This window comes from Canis lupus, chromosome 2 (assembly GCF_011100685.1).
Source record: "Canis lupus familiaris isolate Mischka breed German Shepherd chromosome 2, alternate assembly UU_Cfam_GSD_1.0, whole genome shotgun sequence".
Lineage (NCBI taxonomy): Eukaryota > Metazoa > Chordata > Mammalia > Carnivora > Canidae > Canis > Canis lupus.
This window is the reverse complement of record NC_049223.1, coordinates 76,721,973-76,739,555: the sequence shown is the minus strand read 5'-3', so window position 1 is coordinate 76,739,555 and position 17,583 is coordinate 76,721,973. Positions and strand designations below refer to the sequence as shown.

The window sequence follows — 17,583 nt, the reverse complement described above, 5'->3', positions numbered from 1 at the left end:
CCCCCTGCATCACCTGCCTGGACCCCCTGCCCTGTGCCCTCTCACCGTGGGAGGGGCCACTGCCCTCGATGGTAACAATGAGTGAGGTCTCCTGGGAGCCGCCACCGTTACTGACGTGACACACATATTCACCCGAGTCGGCCGGCGTCACCTGGGGGATCCGGAGTCGGGAGCCCACGATCTGAGGGAGAGCAAGTGTCGGTGGGTGGGGGCAGCACCTCCACATCTCAGGTGCCGCCGCCCTGGCCTCCAGGAGCCTCCCGGAGCCTCCCCTGCCTTGTCGGGGCTGGCCGCCACCAAGACGTCCTTCAGAACCCCTCGGTGGCCTCCCCACGGCCCAGCTGGCACGGACAGGCCTCTGTAGCCTCTGTCCTGTTCTCACCTGTTACCTGGCCCTAGAGCCTGCGGAGGCCATCCCTGGTGACTCGAGTGCCCTGCTCTGACTTCTATTACACTGCTGTCACAGGACATGTCTGCCCCATCCGCTAGCCTGTGAGCTCCCGGAGGGCGGGCACCTGTCTCATTCTACCTGGAATCCTTAGTGCCAGGCACACGCATTCGGCCTGGAGCAGATTCTCAGGGACATTCAGTGAGTGAGTAAATCATAGAATGTTCTGGTAAAATATGGGCTCCACTGAGGTCAGTAGTGCCCATCAAGTAAGAACGCTCAATGTTTGCTGAATGGCTGAATGAGCACAGGGAAGGGGTTGAGAGCCGCTCCTGAATCCCGTTAGAACCCGTGTGCCCAGTTTTTGCACCCACACCCAGTGCCTCCATACCTGGTGCCGGCTGGGAAGGCTGCCTCCACGCTTGTACCAGGTGATGGTGTGCGGGGCTTGGCTGGCCACCAGGCAGTTGAGGTCCAGGACATGTCCATTGGCCAGGGAGGCCGAGGAGGACTCGATGCGGACGGGGTACACCACACCCTGGGCTGGGAGGCCGAGACAGGAGACAGGGTGTGGGAGCTGCTGAGGTTGGAGCCACCCTCGAGGTCCCCCCACTGCTTGTCAGGACCGCCCCCCCAGATACTCACGGTGGGAGGGGCCATGGCGCTGCTGGATGCTGACCAGGACGGAGGCTTCTTGCGTCCCCGAGCTGCTCACCACGCGACACACGTACTCCCCAGAGTCGGAGGGGGTCACCTGGGGCAGGCGCAGCCTGGAGCCGTGCACCTGGGTGGGCAGGAGGGAGCCTGGCTCAGGGTCAGGCACCAGGGCTCCGGGCCAGGCTCCTGCTCCCTCCCCTGGCCCTGCTCCCAGCCCAGTCCAGCCAGCTGGCCTTGCGAGGCGCTCTTGCTGGAAAGACCAGCATTCATGGCCAGTCAATTCCCCTGCTCCAGTGTGGGACTGGGCCCAGTGAAAAGGAGTGGGCGGCCAACAGTTGTTGACGTGCTATGGGGCAGGTGAGGTAGGCAGTGGGAGCCCACTTGACGGAGGAGGGCACTGAGGATCGGGGAAGTCGAGTGACTGGCGTAGAGCCACACAGCAGGCACAGGGCAGAACAGTGTCTGAACTCAGGTACGCCTGAATTCAAAGCCTGGATGCCCTACTCTGTAGTCACGAGGGTCCTTCAGGCTCCCCCCTAGCTCTCTTGCTTCCTACCTGGTGCCGGGCGGGGAGGCTGCCCCCGCGTTTGTGCCACGTGACCTGGGCGTGGGCCTGCCCAGCAACCAGGCAGTTCAGATCCAGAGTCTGCCCTTCCGCCACGTGGGAGGACGATGATTCGATCCGGACAGGGGGGGTGACCCCCAACGCTGGGGACAGAGGGCAGAGGGTGAGTCCCTGGCTAGGAGGGGAGGGTGGGGGGTGGGTGTGTGTGTGAATGTAAGGGCTACTGGTCTCGTGGGGTCCTGCCAGTATCTCCCACGGCTGGGCCCCTAACCCTGCCCTACCCCCAGGACTGCTTACCGGGTACAGAGCCTGCAGGCTCAATGGTCACCAGGACAGAGGCCTCCAGGGGCACCGAGCCACCCACCACGCGGCACACATACTCGCCCGAGTCAACTGGGGACACCTGGTGTAGTCTCAGCAGTGAGCCGTGGGTCTGGCCAGAATGGAGGTGAGCTCAGAGGGGGCCCTCACGAGGCCCCTACACCTGTAACCTACAGCCCTGCCTCACTCTGACCCTTGGGGCCTGGCCATCCACTGTCTTGCTTAGGGAGAGACTTGTCCCAAGAGTAGGAGGTGGCCAGGAGGAGCCATGGAGAACTGGGCAAACATTAATTCCACTTTCTGTTGCTTCTAAGACACTTTTTAATGTCTCTGAAATCAAGATGTGTCTTACGGTGAATAATTTGTCTTATGGGGAATAATTTTACAGTTACAAATGGCAGCTTTTCTTCCTTAGAGGTACAAAGAATAATAGCACACCTTGCAATCGATAGCATCCTCAACTCTTTAAAACACAGTAATATTAATAACAGCTAACAGTACGGTAATAACAGTTGGGCAATTTCTACGTGCCAGAGCTCTGAGCACTTTGCAGGGATGTTAACTCACTTCACCCTTAAAACAATTATATAAGACAGATACCATTTTACAGATGTTGAAGCAATGGCACAGGAAGGCTAAGCAACTCGCTTAAGGTCACAAGCTAGTAAGTGGGGGAAATAGCATTCACACCTAGGTTGGCCAGCCCTAGAGTCTGGGTTCTAACCATGGTGCTAGACACCTGGACACCCTTGGACAATGGGGTCCAAGGCTTCCCTGACTCCGAGGAGCTTCCAGTCCTTCCCATCCTTGACCTCCACCACCCAGGGCCTCCCTCCTGTCTCCTTCTTGGCCTGCCCATCTTCTAGGCCTGTACCTGGTGTCGGGCGGGAAGGCTGCCCCCGCGCTTGTGCCACGTGACCTGGGCGTGGGCCTGGCCGGGCACCACGCAGTTCAGGTCCAGGGTCTGTCCTTCGGCCACGTGGGAGGAGGAGGACTCGATGCGGATGGGCTGGGAGCTACCCGGAGCTGGGGGAAAAGACGGTCACCGGTCACTCCAGTTCTCTACAGCTGTTCCCGCCTGGCCCTGCCTTCCGTCCCAGCCCAACCTGCTGGCCCCACTCACGGTAGGCGAAGTTGGCCCCCTGGGTCCTGGTTACTGTGACTGTGATGGAGCCCTCCATCCCGTTGCTGGCCCGGCAAACATACTCGCCTGCGTCGGCTGGCGAGGCCTGGAAGATGTACAGGCGGGAGCCGCGGACCTGGGCAGACAGGGGCAGGGATGTGAGATGGGGGCTTCCCGTAGCCCAGCAGACGCCCCTCTGCCCTGCTCCTCCGAGCTGGGAACTGCCAGCCGCTCAGCTCATGGGCGAGGACCCCCTCAACTCACTGCCCAGAGCTCGGCCTGGCCAGCCCCTCCCACCTTTCTGCCAGCACGCACCTGGTGCCGGGCGGGGAGGCTGCCCCCGCGCTTGTACCACGTGACCTGGGCGTGGGCCTGCCCTGCCACCACACAGCTCAGATCCAGGGTCTGCCCCTCGGCCACCGTGGGGGATGTGGACTCGATCCTGACAGGTGGGACAGGTCCTGGGGCTGTGGGGAAAGAAGCAGCGGTAGCAGGTGCCCCCAGAAGAGTGGGCAAGAACGGTCCACCTCTGAGCCAGACCGGCCTGGTCTTCTGAGCTCAGGCTCTCATACGTTTGGGGTTTGGTGGCCTGGGTTTGATGTCCTCAGCTGAGTCGCCCTGAGCAGAGGGCCAGGGCAGGGGCTGAGCCTTGTAGAAGGGAGCAAGGAAGTGGGGGAGAGGAGGGTAGCTGAGGCTGAGAGAGAGGAAGAGGAGACCGTTGCGTGGTCAGAGAAAAGTGATAGGAAGATGGCAGGTTGCTTAGAGAAGTGGAGTCGCCAGCTCCAGTGTGGGCCTCTGTCCCACCCTCCCGATGGCAGCAGGCGTCGCTAGGACCTCAGCCCCTTGGAAGGCCCTCCTGCTTGCCCTGTCCTGGGCAGTTACTCACCAGGGATGGAGCCCGCAGGGGAGCTGGTGGCCTTGATGTTGACCAGGACAGAGGCCTCCAGGGGCCTAGAGCCAAGGATCACGCGGCACACATACTCGCCCGAGTCGACCGGGGACACCTGGTGCAGCCGCAGCAGCGAGCCGTGGGTCTGAGGGCAAACAGAGAGGGTTGGAAGGGGGCCGGAGGGGGCCGGAGGGGCCCTGTCCACCCCTGCAGCAGGCTGGTCCCAGGGCCTGCCGTACCTGGTGCCGGGCGGGGAGGCTGCCCCCGCGCCTGTGCCACATGACCTGGGCGTGTGCCTGCCCGGGCACCACACAGTTCAGGTCCAGGGTCTGCCCCTCGGCCACGTGGGAGGAGGAGGACTCGATGCGGATGGGCTGGGAGCCGCCCGGAGCTGGGGCTCCCTCCGGAGCTGGTAGAGAGGAACTAGTGAGAGGCCTGGGCTCCTGAGCCCCAGTCCCGCAGCCCCGGGGCAGAGGCCGAGGCCCTAGCAGGGGAGGGCTGACGGGAAGCCTTTCTGAGCCTGGGACCCTGCTTTTCTATCTTGGCATGGCCAGTCAGGCCCCTCCTTCCCTCACCCACCTCTAACTTCGAATTCGAGGCCCATTTGTCCACCTATGACTTCCTGAGCTGTGATGAGCTACTACGGCCTGCAGGCAACCAAAGCAGGCCAGCGGATGCAGACAGTAATGTCACAACTCTCCTCTAGCCAGTGTCTGTCACCCGCTAACAACACATGGTAGTGGTATTGTCCCCATTTTACAGGTGAGGGCACTGAGGCCCTAAAATGTGGAAGTTCAACTAGTTCAAAGCTGGATACAGGGTAGAGGCAGGATTGAAATCCAGGTCAGCCTGACTCCCAGCTCAGTGTAATCCCGACTCTGCTGCCCCCCACCCCCCGACGCCGTCTGAAACAGCATCCTCATTGTCAGGCCCCAGGTAAGCCAGGTCAACCTCACCCTCACTCTCAGTACCCCTCAAGTGACCAGAGCCCGTCTAGAGCGCCCCCTCTTCCCCGAGGTTCCGGAAGAGACCACAGGCACCTCCCCTGGGAACAGTGGGGAGGTCCTAGGACGCGGCCCCGGCCCAGCCCCACGTGGCTCCTCACCTAGGGTGTAGCTAGAGCCCGAGTGGGTGCTGTGGAAGACAGAGACGATGATGGAGGCCTCCTTGGCGCCTGCCTCGTTCTCCACTCGGCATACGTATTCTCCAGAATCAGCTGGTGAGACCTGGGGAAGCCGTAACCGGGAGCCGTGCACCTGGGGCAGGGGGGGATAGAGGCGTGAGGGGACGAGGCCGGTCGTCGTCACGACTCCCTCTGAGCCGTGGTGAGTGGGTCATGGAGCTCCCCCTGGCTCCGCCCTGAGCTGCCCCACGACAGAAGAGGCGAGGGCCGGCAATAGGGCTGGCCGTCGCTGGTGGAGGGCGTCGGGGCTGTGTGAAGCATCTGCCCGGAAGGATCGGCCCCGGGTGCCCTCGTACCTGGCTGTGGGGGGGCAGGCTGCCTCCTCGCTTGTACCAGGTGATGGAGGTGTGGGCCAGCCCTGCCACCACACAGTTGAGGTCCAGGGTCTGGCCTTCGGTCACGGTGGGTGAGGAAGACTCGATTCTGACTGGCGGGGAGCTGGCGCCTGAAGCTGGGGCCAGAGCGGGGGCGCGGGGGTTGAGTCAGCTTTGGGGGAGCCCTGGTTTGCCCTCCCCACTCTTTCAGACCCCAGAGGCCCCGCACCTGGAAGCACAACCACTTGGATCCTGGCCTGTGCGGTGCCCGCGGGGCTGGTGGCCACGCAGAGGTAGAAGCCGGCGTCGGCGGCCGTGATGGCCGGGATGAGCAGCGTGGCGATCTCGGCGCGCTCGGACCGGGCCTGCCGCCCAGGGGCAAGGGTCAGCTGCCCGAGGGGGCGAGGCAGCCCGGCCAGGCCCGGCCCGCGAGGGGGGGTAGGGGCGCCTAAGGGGCAGAGGCGAGCACGGAGCCGAGGCCAGGGCCCCGCTGGACACGGAGGGCAGGGCCAGGCGGCGAAGCAAGAGGCCGGCAGCTGCTACCCACCAGCGCTACGCTTTGGGAAGTGAGGAAAACCAGGAGAGGAAGAGACGGGGCAGGAAACGGGGCGGGAAGGCGGCAGTGAAGGTGGCAGGTGCTGGGACTCTGCCCCGGAAAGATCTCCTCACCTGCGGGGGGAGGCTGCCCCCCTCCTTCCTCCAGGTGATGGTGGTGCTGGGCACACCTGCGGCCCTGCAGTACAGCCTCACGGTGCGGCCTTCGTGAACCTGAGTCCTCTCTGGGCTCACCTGGACCCTGGGCCCGCTGCCCCCTGCACACAGAACGCCGTGACAACCCCTCTCCGCGCTGCCAGGCGCCCCCGCGCTGCGCTCCACCCTCGGCCCTGTGCCCTCACCATGCACGTGGAGCACGGCCCTGGCCACGTGCTGCCCGGCGCTGTTATGGGCACGACACAGGTACTGGGCCTGATCCGAGGGCTCGATGTTTGGCAGACGCAGGATGCCGCCGTGGATCTGGGCCTTCTGAGGGATCTGGCCACCGGGGCCCCCTGATGGAGACAGGTGGGGTCAGCACCACTGGCACTGGCATCGCCAGAGCCTTGGCCCCCCACGTCCAGGAGCAGCGATCCCCAGGGGCCGTCCTGCCACGGCGTCACCTGTCCACTGGAGGGTGGGTGCGGGGCTCCCTGTGGCGCTGCAGCGGAACTCGGCCAGCTGCCCGGGCTGCACGGTGAGCTGCGGCGGATGGATGGAGACCACGGGGGCCGATGGGGTGCCCGAGGCTGACAGGGGCGGAGAGGGAGGAGGTGGTCAGGGTGGGGAGGGTCCCCCTTGCTGCTCTCTCTGCCTCTGCTCTAGCCTCCTATGGTCTGTTCACGGAGTGGCCACAGAGAGCTTTTAAAATGTCCATGGGCTCTTCATACGTCCCTACTCCAGGCCTGTCCGTGGCTCTCTAAGGCTTTTAGGATAAAATCTGAACTCTGCTGTGATCCACTTCTGGCCACATCTTCAACTTCCTCACCTACCCCCCCTTCCATAGCTCAAGCTACGTTGGCCCTGCGGGTCCTCCAACGCATCAAAACGCCCCTGCCTCAGGGCCTTTGCACATGCTGCTTCCTCTGCCAAGAACACTGCCAGTTCTTCCAGTGGCTGAGCACCTCCTCTTCCTTCAGCTCTCTGCCCAGATGTCAGCTCCTCAGAGAGGCCTTCCCTGACCACCCCGCTGTCTGTTCCTATCCCAGCCCTCATCACCATGTAGCATTATGTTGCTTCTTCATTTGCTCCCAGGCCTATTGTATCCGGATCAGAGCCCCCGCTTGTCCTCTCCCCCACTGCTTCAGAGCCTAGCCAGGACCTAGCACAGCGCAGAGGCTCACACACCGTCAGCCGACTGAAGAAATGGTCACGGTCCTGGTGGGCCAGCTGCGGAAATGAACCGCGTACCTTGCACATGCAGCGTGGCTGTGCCCTGGTCCATGGCAAACATGTTGGAGCCAGTGCACACGTAGGTGCCCGCGTCACTCGGCTGCACGTTCCGAATGGTCAGGATGCCGTTGAAGTCCATGGCCCGGGTTGGCAGTTTCCCGTTGTGCAGGCGGGTCCAAACCAGGGTGTAGGCCGGAGACTGTGGGTGAGGCAGGGAGGTGGACGGCGGGCGGGTCAGAGGTGAAGGCGGGAGACACCCACCGGAAGCCGAGCCTCCCTTCCTGATGCCCACGCCCTGCTCTGCCCACCTTGCTCTTGGCTGTGCAGATGAAGGTGACGTCGGCTCCGGGGCGCACGCTCTGGCTCCGCTGCTCCTCCACTGTCACTGTGATGGGCTTGCTCGGAGCTTCTGCGGGGACAGGAGGCGCCCCGTAAGCTGGGTGGTTCTCTCCTGTGGTTCTCTCTCTCTCCATCGCCCTGTCTGGGTGGTGCTGCCCTTCCAGGCTCGCTTAGATTCCACTCTGTTCCCTGGTGTCTCCCTCCTCGGGCACCCTGGCTCAACCCCATGGTCCACCTTCTTCCTGCTGACCCTGAGCAGCCGCGGGCTGTGATCAGAGAGCACTGTGCCACGAGTCCACCTGGCTCCACTTCAGGATCACAGAGCACAAAATTGCTCCTAATACTTCGTGCTTCATTGCAACTGGGCTTCTCTGTCTGGTTCGAGTTTCCATCCTCCCCAACGATTTCGCACCTCCTCCCACCCTCTCCACCCACCCGCACCCCCCTTCCACATCCACAGCCAAGAGCTTCAATTCACACTCGCTGGGCAAATCGAAACTACGAGGCAGGACTTGGCCCATCTTCCCAAGCCTGCTCCCTGCAGGATGGACCCTCCCCTCCCATCACCCCAGCCCCATTTTGTCCTTCCATCCCCTCCCAAGGACTCCCCCCACCCCGGGGCTGGGCACTCTCTTGCTACATCAGTCCCTTCTCTCTCTCTTTCTCTCCATGGATCATTCTAGAATTTTCTACCTTCAAAAACACTCCTTTGACCTCATGCTCCCCCCCGCTACTGCCCCATTTTTTGGCCTTCCTTCAGAGCCAAGACTGTTGAGAGTGCTGTCTATATTTGCTGTCTATACTTGGCCTTCCCCTCCATTCTTTGCCTCCGTCCAGTCTGGTTTCTACCCTTCCTCTCCACTGAAAATGGCTCTTGTCCAAGTGTGACCTCTGAGGGTAGCCCTCTGCCCACATCTGACCTCCCCAGGGTGTCTGGTGAGGCTGACCATGCCTCTCGGGAGCCCCCTCTCCTCACGACCCCCAACACATCACATCCCCTGCTCTCCTCTTATCTCACCGGCTGCACCTGCTTTGCCCCTTTTGCTGTCCTTTGGCTTCTACTTGACATGTCTGAGCAGGAGCTCCTGGGGGCTCCGTAGGCCCCGTCCTTGGGCCATACTCTCCCTGGGTAATTTCCTTCTGTTCCATGGCTTTAAACACCATCTCTGAGCCAACAGTTCTCGAATTCATTCCCTGCCAGGGCCTCTCTCCTGAATTCCAGACTCATCCCCAAATGCCTGCCTGCTGTACCTGCTTAGATGTTTTCTCAAACTTTAACTAGTCCCAAGCCAACGCTGTGATGCCCTCTGTAGCAGGTGTTGTGGGTGCCTTGCCCACATCCCCTGGCCCTGTCTCTCCAGGGCCCGCCTGTCTGACTTCTGTCAGCTGCTGCATTTCTAAGCCTGAGGTCTTTCTCAGGCAGCTGGAGACTACCGTGCCCACCCCTCAGGTGGTACAGTGTTCAGGGGGAACTGGTGCTCCTCAAATAGGCCTCATCACTTAGACCTGGGGTGGGGTGACTCCAAGGTAGATATTTTACTCTAGAGTTTCCCAGAATTTCTTTGGCTGCATTCAGCAATAAACACCCACGGTGGGAATGTGCTCGGGAACATGCCTGTTATGGGATGCCCTCTCTTTCCTGCCTCCCCTTCCCCTCCCAAATAAACCACTGGCATGTGGATCCTCATGCCAGACTCAGCTTTGGGGGAGCCCAAGTGAAAATATTCTATCTCATTTGCCTACTGCTGGAGTCCAGACCCGAGGGGATTAGCCTAGCCTCTCTTTCTCCCTCGGTGACGACAACCAAGTCCTGCTGAATCTGCCTCTAAAACTAGCCTCTGCCCCATTATCTCTCCATCTCTGTGGCCGGCACCCCTGTCTAAGCACCACCACCCCCTCCAGCAGAGGAACGTGCTCTCCGCCTGTGTCCACGGTCCAGCCCAGCACAGATGGGCGTGGGGAGGTGCAGGCGCAGGGACTCACCAGTGACCAGCAGCTCGGCCCGGCTGGTATTGGCGTGATGGAGGTTACGACAGGTGCAGATGTAGACGCCGGCATCTGAGGGCTGGACGCTGGGGAAGTGGAGCTCAGAGCCTGGTGGGAAGAGGATGGGAGCTTGTCAGTGCAGATGCATCCCTTCCCCCACGTGGCCCTGTGTGTAAGGATAGGATCCCAGTGAATAGGCCTGTGCCTCCCCTCCCAGCAGGGTGAGCTCACAGGGCTGAGGGGCTTGGGGCTATGGGTACCTTGGTGTCGCTGCTGGGTGCTGCCTGGCACGGGACGCCCATCCTCACGAGACCAGTAAAAGTAGTGAGGTGGGCTCCCACTGACCTGGCACCGCAGGGAGTGGGAGCCACCTTGGGGTACTATGCTCCGAGCTGGATGCACCTGGACCACCAGCGGGGCTGCATCTGCTGGAGAAAGGGCAGGAGAGGCCGCTCAGGCAGGCGGCTCCCACCGCATGGCATTGTGGCAGGTCTGTCTTCCCAAAGACTGGCAGGCCCCTCCCTCAGCCCTGTCTCCTCTCTTTGGCCTTAGTAGTCCTCCAACTTCCTAGGCTCACTGCTTTGCCCATCACCCTCACCCAGGGCCACAATCCCACTTACCCTGTGGCAGGCATCGGCCCCCCCGCACACTGGGGTTACCCACGTAACCGGGGGCACACCTGTAAGGTAGAACAAAGCCCAGCTCTGGCAGGCCCCTGAGCCCAGGGGACTCCACGCCTCACGGTGGGCTTGGGGAGCCAGAAGCCCGTGGGGAAGGGAGGCTCGCAACCCCGGTGGGACTTTATAGATCAAAGGGACCCCAACACACGGTCTCACTGAGCTGAGGAAGGGGAGCAGAGGGCAATGTCATCGGGTTGGGTAACAAGGCTAATAATAAGGCCTGTATTCTCCAGGGAAACATTCATTCCACAAGCATTTATTAAGCAACTATTATGCTAGGTTATGAAAATAGGACAGTGAACACCATGACACTCTTAGAGAACTCAGTTGTGGGGAAACCAACATGGAAACTGTAAATGAGAATGAGGGACAGTAGTTGCTCAATAAAAACATGCTGAATGAGTGCATGAGGCTGAGCTTAGAAGGCCAAACAGGAGTTAGCTGGGAAGGGGAAGTCTGAGGGTTGAGGAATGTTCCAGGTAGAGGGAACGTGGAAAGACCTGAACATTGGGAAGTCAAGAGGTTAAGCCCACCTATGGTAGGTCTGGGTGTCAAAAGTGGGATGAGCTTGGGCTTGGCTCAAGGATAATGGGGACTCCTGGAAGGGTGAGTTTGGGGCAGGGGAGGGATGTGATCCTGGCAGGGACCTTTCTGAGCAACAGCACCCAGGGCTCTTACCTAGGAGTCTAGCACATGCCCCACCCCCCCGCCCCGCCCACCATCCGTTCTATTTGCAAACTTACTGCTCACAGTACTGGCCAGCGTAGCCAAGTTCGCAGGCTGTGCAGCGATACCCACCAGCCCCCAGGCTCTCACAGGTGCGGGAGAACCTGGGATGGGGGAGGCAGAGGTCAGGCCACAGGACACCCACTCTCCACCCTACCCCCTCCGCTTCTTTGGTGCCCTCTGCTCCCCAGTGGGAGTTCCTCCTTGGGCCCTGAGTGAGGGCACCCACATGTTCTCCGGGTTGGTCAGTGGGCAGGCACAGGGCTGGCAGTCCTCAGGTGTCCCAGCTGTGGCATCTCCATAGTAGCCAGGTGCACAGAGCTCACAGAACTCCCCAGCGGCGTTGTGCTGGCACTGCTACAAGGCACAAGGGTGTCGGCCGCTCACCATTTGGCAACATTTACCAAAAACTGTACGATTCTATAATCCCTTGACCTGGAAATTCCAGGTTTGTAAGCCTACTTAAAGAAGTAATTGTAGAGTGGCACAAAGATCTCACTACAGGATGTTCACCTCAGTGATGTTTATAAAAGCAAAATGCTGGAAACAAACATAAACAGGGAGCTGGATAAATTAAAATGAACATCCACCCCCAGAGCTATCAAAAAGGATGATGTTGGGGTGCCTGGGTGGCTCAGTGGTTGAGTGTCTTTGACTCAGGTCGTGATCCTGGGGTCCTGGGATCGAGTCTCGCATTGCACTCCCTGCAGAGAGCCTGCTTCTCCCTCTATCTATGTATCTGCCTCTCTCTCTGTGTCTCTGAGTTAATAAATAAAAATCTTAAAAAAAAAAAGGATGATGTCAATATATCACTGTATATTAACTATACTGGAATTGAAATACAAATTTAATAAAAAATTTAAAAAGATTAATTTATTTCTTTGAGAAAGCAAGCACGAGCGAGTGCATGTGACCTGTGAGGGGGTGGGGGGGGGAGGAGAGAATGCCATGGAAGACTCTGTGCTGAGTGCGGAGCCCACCTTGGGGCTCAATTCCACAACCCTGAGACCACAACCTGAGCCAAAACCAAGAGTTGGGAGCTTAACTGACTGAGCCACCCGGGCGCACCAATAAAATATTTTTTTCAAGAGGATGATGTTGATTGCACTTGTCACATTTTTCTACCCAAATGCCTGTGACATCAGAGAAAAGTAAAGGCATACACTTGGGTGGGTGGGGGCAGAGCTTTGTAATTCATGCTTCATCATGAAAATATGTGTGGGTTGGGCAGCCCGGGTGGCTCAGCGGTTTAGTGACGCCTTCGGCCGAGGTGTGATCCTGGAGACCCGGGATCGAGTCCCATTTCAGGCTCCATGCATGATCCCTCTGCCTCTTCCTCCCTCTCCTTTCTGTGTTTCTCATGAATAAATAAATAAAATCTTTAAAAAAGAAAAGAAAATATGTGTGGGTTTTATGTTCTCCTCCAATGAGATCTGTGTTTATTTTATTAACAGCCCCTGTTCCTTGCTCTGGGTTTAGCTGTGGATCTGTCAACCACCCAGTCCCTGACCACACACCTGGGGGGAGCCTACGTGCGTGTGCACCTCTCTGAAAAGTTCCCAGACAAACACGCATTTAATGATCTGGGAAGATGTTCATGAACTTGTTAAGTAAATAAAGCTGATCATCAAACACAATGATGATATATTTATTTGTAAAACAAAAGGCATATTGATATGTGTAAATATTAGCCCAAGAAAAAAACAAAAGAGTTCCACTCACACTAATGCTGACAATGATTACCTTCAGGTGGTAGGATTATAGGGGATTTTTACTTTCTTTTTGGTTTGTCTCTGTAGCCTGATTCCTCCACAGACAACAAGTGTCACTCTGGTGATATGACATAGCAGGAACCAACGTTTTTTTTTTTTTTATAAAGAAAGATGTTATTCTAACATTCTGGCCGACCTACCATGTCTGCAGCACTACCTCCCCCCCACTCCACAGACTGCGGGTCCAGGAGCTTTGTCCCACCCCTGGGCCTCGGCCTACCTTGCCAAGCCCACCTCTCCCTGCCTCTCGGGCAGCCCCAGTGCCCCCCCCCCACCTGGCCAGAATAAACTGACCCCTGCCCCTGCCCTGCTTGCAGCTTACCGAACAGGCCCCCGTCTCTGGGTGGCACACGTCTGAGTGGCCGTTGCATTCACACAGCTCACAGTGTCCGAGGTAGAGCCCACTGCCAGTCCGCGTGTAGCCCGGGGCGCAGTCCTAGGGAGAGAGGAGGGCTGGTCTCTATCTCCACTGTGGTACTACAGACCAGAATCCTCTCCCTCCAGCATCTCTCCAGTCTAGGCTCCCATTGGCTCCAGGCTGGGAAATCCCAGGCCCAGCCCTCCCCCCACCCCAGCATCCTCTCTCTGTCTTCACTCTGGAAGCTGGGGACCCTGTCTGTCCCCATCCTGCCTGCCACCTCCAGCCACTCTGAAGTTACTAAAATTGCAGGTCACCCTTAACGGAGAACCCTTCTCCATTTTGCCCTTTTTGTTTCTGAAAATTCTTCTGGCAGGGTCTCTATTGAAAAACTTCACTCTCTGATGAAAAACCCAGGTTCAGGAGACCCAGATTTGGAATGAGCCCCTGGAGATTTTCACAACTGCCTTACATTCACTAAATGAAGTGAAAGAGGCAGCACACATACGATTGAGGATGTTTTTACACATTCTACGTGAGTAATCATGGGTTCTGGAAACAAAGAATTTCTATTCACTACCCCTCCTTTGAAACCCCTCCAGACCCTCCCACCCCAACCATTTCAAAGGGATGTTTATAAATCTGCGTTGCTTCGCTGCAGAAAATGTGCACACGGGATTATTCTGCTCACCCCAGGACTTCTCCTTCAAAATGTGCTAAATTTTATCACTTCAAAGGATGTGCAGTTCATCTATTTGGATTTGAAAGTTCTTGTGGCCACAGCAAAGGGGCACAGATGTAAGACTGCGGAGGTGTGCGCTTTCCACTGGGGGGTTCCTGAGTCCGGGTGCTGGCTGTTCCCCCACTTGACCTCCTGGCCGCCCACCTAGCCTTGCAGCCCGCCCCCTCCCCTCCCGCCGCCCCCCTTGCTCAGTTCCAAATTCACTCATCTGGTGTTGACTGGGTGCCTGCCGTGTGCCTAGAAACTCGGTGGTACGGTCTCCAGCCAAACCCTGAGGACGCTCTCTTATGTTCTCTGCGACTGACACCCTCTGCTCCCCCCCACCGCCCTCCCTCTAAATAGGACTCCTAATCTCTCCCCGGGGCAGAAGAATTTTCCAGAGGCCCAGCGCAGATCACAGCACTCCCTTCACAGCTTGGCATGCCCTGCTGAACGGAGCCTTGTTCTGGGCCCAAGGAAGTGGTCCCTGCCCCCCACCCACGCCCAGCTTTCCAGGGGTGACCCTTCTGCATTGCAGGCTACATACGTACCCTACATACATTCCTCCTTCTGAGTTTCTGCTAATCCTGCCCTCCTGCCCGGAATCCTACCCTGCTCCACAGTTTGCCTCCTTGAGGCAGGCCTATGCTCTGCTTTGGCCAAGGGTAACCTGTGTCTGGTATTGTCTCCCTGTCTCTGGGGGGCACTCTGGGAGCAAGAGCTGGGTCTTAGCTTGGGTGAATGTAGCTGTATGCCCTTGGGTAAGCACTCACCCTTCAGAGCCTCTACTTAAAAAGAATCTGTCAAAAGGGGATAATTACACACTTCTCGGGGGTGTCAGGAAGAATGAGATTCTGCACCGTACGCTAGTTATGGCAGTAATCACAGGTCATGGAAATGCCAGATGACCAGCTTGCTGCCCCGGCCGAACTAGAGCACAGGTGTCCGGGCTGGCCCCACCCACCTGGCAGGATAAGCCAATGTAGCCCGGAGGACACCGACACTCCTCCACCTCCAGGGCCCGGGGTCCCTCCGAGGGCCCCGGCTGGGCGACTTCCAGGCTGACTGAGTTGATGCTGGTTGCCAGGGGCATCGAGGAGAACGTGGCCCGGACCAGGAGCTCATCCAGGTCAGCCAGCGCCATCAGGAGGTGCTCACGGGTGGCCGGCTGCCCATCAGGCCGGCGCCAGAATTCCTGGGTGGGGGAAAGAGCAAGCATGGGTGCGGGGTGTTGGGCTTTGTGAGCTATTCGTGCAGCACCCCCTACCCGAACCCCCAGCCTCCAGGCACCGGCTGGGGACAGGCAGGGGTGGCTGGTGTCAAAGCAGGGTGGGGATGGGGGAGTGTCAGACACGGTACTGTCGGGCGCCTCTTACCTCTCGGAAAATGATCTCAAAGCTCTTCCTCTCAGAGCCCTGCAGCGCTGGCTGGGAGGCCACCAGCATGATGTTGTTGCCCTGGGGGAGATACCAGCAGGATTGGGGGGGACCGAGGGGCTCTCAGGGACACAGGAGTCCTCCACTGGTCCCAGCCTCTCCGTCACACCAGCCTCCCACCTCTCTGATTTCCCAAGCTCATGTGCCCAGAGCAAGCGGGTACATGCTCACTGCCGCCTTCTCCCAGCAGCTGGGCCTCTGCCCGGCTAGTGTCTAACTGGATGGTGGCAGTGGGGGGCATAGGCCTTAGCCCTCCAGCTCATGCCAGGCCGGCTGAGTGCTGGGCTGAAAGGACACCGAGGGTGCCCACGGGACTGGGATCCATGTGCTTACCGTGATCTGGACGTCAGGGTCAGAGAGCGGGCTGCCCTGCCCCGCTGCTGTGTAGGAGAGGGTATACCGCAGCTTCCCACCATAAGCCGCCACCTGCAAAGACGCAAGCCCTATAGTCATGGCCTGACTCTGCCTTCAGGGACCCTACAGGTGAGTGGGCGGAGCCCCTCAAGGCGCTTTTGCACCTGCGCTGTCCCCTCCATTCAACCAGAGGTCCTCGTGCATGGCCTCTGCTTGCCCAGGAGACAGGACACCTCTCAATCCCTTCAGAGCCTTGGGCCAGCTGGTGGTGACCCTGCGCAGCTTGATGACTCAGCAAACAAGCTCCAAGTCCCTTTCCATTGGGAGAAATTTCCCATACAGTAGACGGGGATCCTGACGGTGACCAGCACGAGGGCCTGCAGGCCGCAGAAGGCCCAAAGGCTCCGGTCGTGGGGGCAGGCCCGAGGGTGGGCCTTCCGAGGTCTTGTCTCTTGGGCAGCTGGGTTGTGTCTGCTTAGGATCCATTTGCCCGCTTTTTGCCAAACTGTGGCCTTGGTTTCCTTGAAAGAAAATTATGTCCTGCATGCGGGCCATGTGGTTTGAGGGCAGACACGAGCCAGGCCTGGCGAGTGTGCCATCTTCTACCGCTCTCTCTTCCACTCCTCAGGGATGGACACGAAAACCTGGCACTTCTGCTCTTTCCACTGGAACAAAGACACTTCCTTTTACTAGCCAGAGTGGAAGACAGAGAATGATGCCAATTGAGATAAAAGCAGCAGGGACCCGGGACCCAGCCATGCCTGATACCAGCATCCTTGGATTTTGTAGTTACAGGAGTCAGTAGATTCTCTGCTGCATACCAGCCAGCTGGACGTGAGTTTTTTTATTGCTCATAACTGGAAGAGTCCTTAGGCCTCCTGCTGGGGGCTTTCACATGGGCAGCCAAGGCCCTGGCTCTGCCCCAGAACTTTCTCTCCTCTGCCACCAGGGCAGATGTTCAGATCGGTATCACAGTATGTCAGGTCTAGCACATTTGTTCATTCAGTTGGTGAGCATTTATTAAATGCCTACTGACTACATGCCAGGCCGTGAGCTACACCAGTCCTGAGGATGTTCTCCATGAGATCAGAGTGAGGTAAGGAACTGTGAGGTGTAACCGGACAACGCCGAAGCAGTTTCCTGCTTGCTTTGGATGTCGGCAAGTCCGTTGCCACATCTAGGACCAAGCCACAGGCATGTGCAGCAGGGTGGTTCAGGGAACAGACTGTCAAGTGTAAGACTGGAGTTCAAGTCCAGCTGTACTGGCTGGACAGCCTTGGACAAGTCACTTACCCTCTCTGAGGGTAATGGAAGTGATAATAAAATGTGGAAAAGTACCTTGAAGAGGGTGCCCAGGTGGCTCAGTCAGCTAAGGGTCTGCCTTTAACTCAGGTCATGACCCCAGGGTCCTGAGATCGAGTCCCACATTGGGCTCCCTGCCATGCGGAGTCTGCTTCTCCCTCTGCCCCTCTCCCCTGCTTGCACTCCCTCTCTTTTACACGCACTCTCTCTCTCTCAAATAAATAAAATTTTCCTTTAAAAAACAAAGTAACTTGAAGGGTAGCACAAAGATTAAGTAACATAGGCTGTGTAAAATACTGCACTGAGCAGAGTGCCTGCGGGATGCACGGCCTACAAGCTTGCCAGCTTCTCGTGACCCCTGGCTCTGCCCTCGGCTTTAGCAAGTCTTTTTCATCCTCAGTTCCCCCTGGACCGTGTGGTCCTATCTGCTTCTCTGAATGTCATTTTACTGCATGTTATATGTATTCTTTTCTTTTTTAATATTTTATTTATTTATTCAAGAGAGGCATACAGAGAGAGGCGGAGACATAGGCAGAGGGAGAA

At 58.3% G+C, this 17,583-nt stretch overlaps 1 protein-coding gene across 14 annotated transcripts in view; it reads right to left on the bottom strand.

Annotated features, from left to right (window-relative positions):
• HSPG2 (heparan sulfate proteoglycan 2) overlaps window positions 1–17,583 on the bottom strand; it is a 99,591-nt gene that overhangs the window by 19,939 nt on the left and 62,069 nt on the right. For 9 of the 14 annotated variants that reach the window (XM_038531680.1, XM_038531682.1, XM_038531686.1 and 6 more), the window contains 27 exons: window positions 15,718–15,810; window positions 15,325–15,405; window positions 14,913–15,143; window positions 13,192–13,305; window positions 11,327–11,454; window positions 11,115–11,201; window positions 10,312–10,370; window positions 9,952–10,119; window positions 9,689–9,799; window positions 7,675–7,775; window positions 7,385–7,565; window positions 6,598–6,723; window positions 6,337–6,489; window positions 6,110–6,252; window positions 5,670–5,805; window positions 5,423–5,577; window positions 5,049–5,199; window positions 4,183–4,352; window positions 3,941–4,088; window positions 3,370–3,521; window positions 3,055–3,190; window positions 2,806–2,957; window positions 1,908–2,043; window positions 1,602–1,753; window positions 1,034–1,172; window positions 780–931; window positions 46–181 (listed from right to left, as the gene is read on the bottom strand). In XM_038531680.1, coding sequence (XP_038387608.1) covers window positions 46–181; window positions 780–931; window positions 1,034–1,172; window positions 1,602–1,753; window positions 1,908–2,043; window positions 2,806–2,957; window positions 3,055–3,190; window positions 3,370–3,521; window positions 3,941–4,088; window positions 4,183–4,352; window positions 5,049–5,199; window positions 5,423–5,577; window positions 5,670–5,805; window positions 6,110–6,252; window positions 6,337–6,489; window positions 6,598–6,723; window positions 7,385–7,565; window positions 7,675–7,775; window positions 9,689–9,799; window positions 9,952–10,119; window positions 10,312–10,370; window positions 11,115–11,201; window positions 11,327–11,454; window positions 13,192–13,305; window positions 14,913–15,143; window positions 15,325–15,405; window positions 15,718–15,810 — 3,691 coding nt within the window. The remainder of the gene's footprint in view (window positions 1–45; window positions 182–779; window positions 932–1,033; window positions 1,173–1,601; window positions 1,754–1,907; window positions 2,044–2,805; window positions 2,958–3,054; window positions 3,191–3,369; window positions 3,522–3,940; window positions 4,089–4,182; window positions 4,353–5,048; window positions 5,200–5,422; window positions 5,578–5,669; window positions 5,806–6,109; window positions 6,253–6,336; window positions 6,490–6,597; window positions 6,724–7,384; window positions 7,566–7,674; window positions 7,776–9,688; window positions 9,800–9,951; window positions 10,120–10,311; window positions 10,371–11,114; window positions 11,202–11,326; window positions 11,455–13,191; window positions 13,306–14,912; window positions 15,144–15,324; window positions 15,406–15,717; window positions 15,811–17,583) is intronic. The other 5 variants (XM_038531681.1, XM_038531690.1, XM_038531693.1 and 2 more) reach the window with 3 other exon arrangements.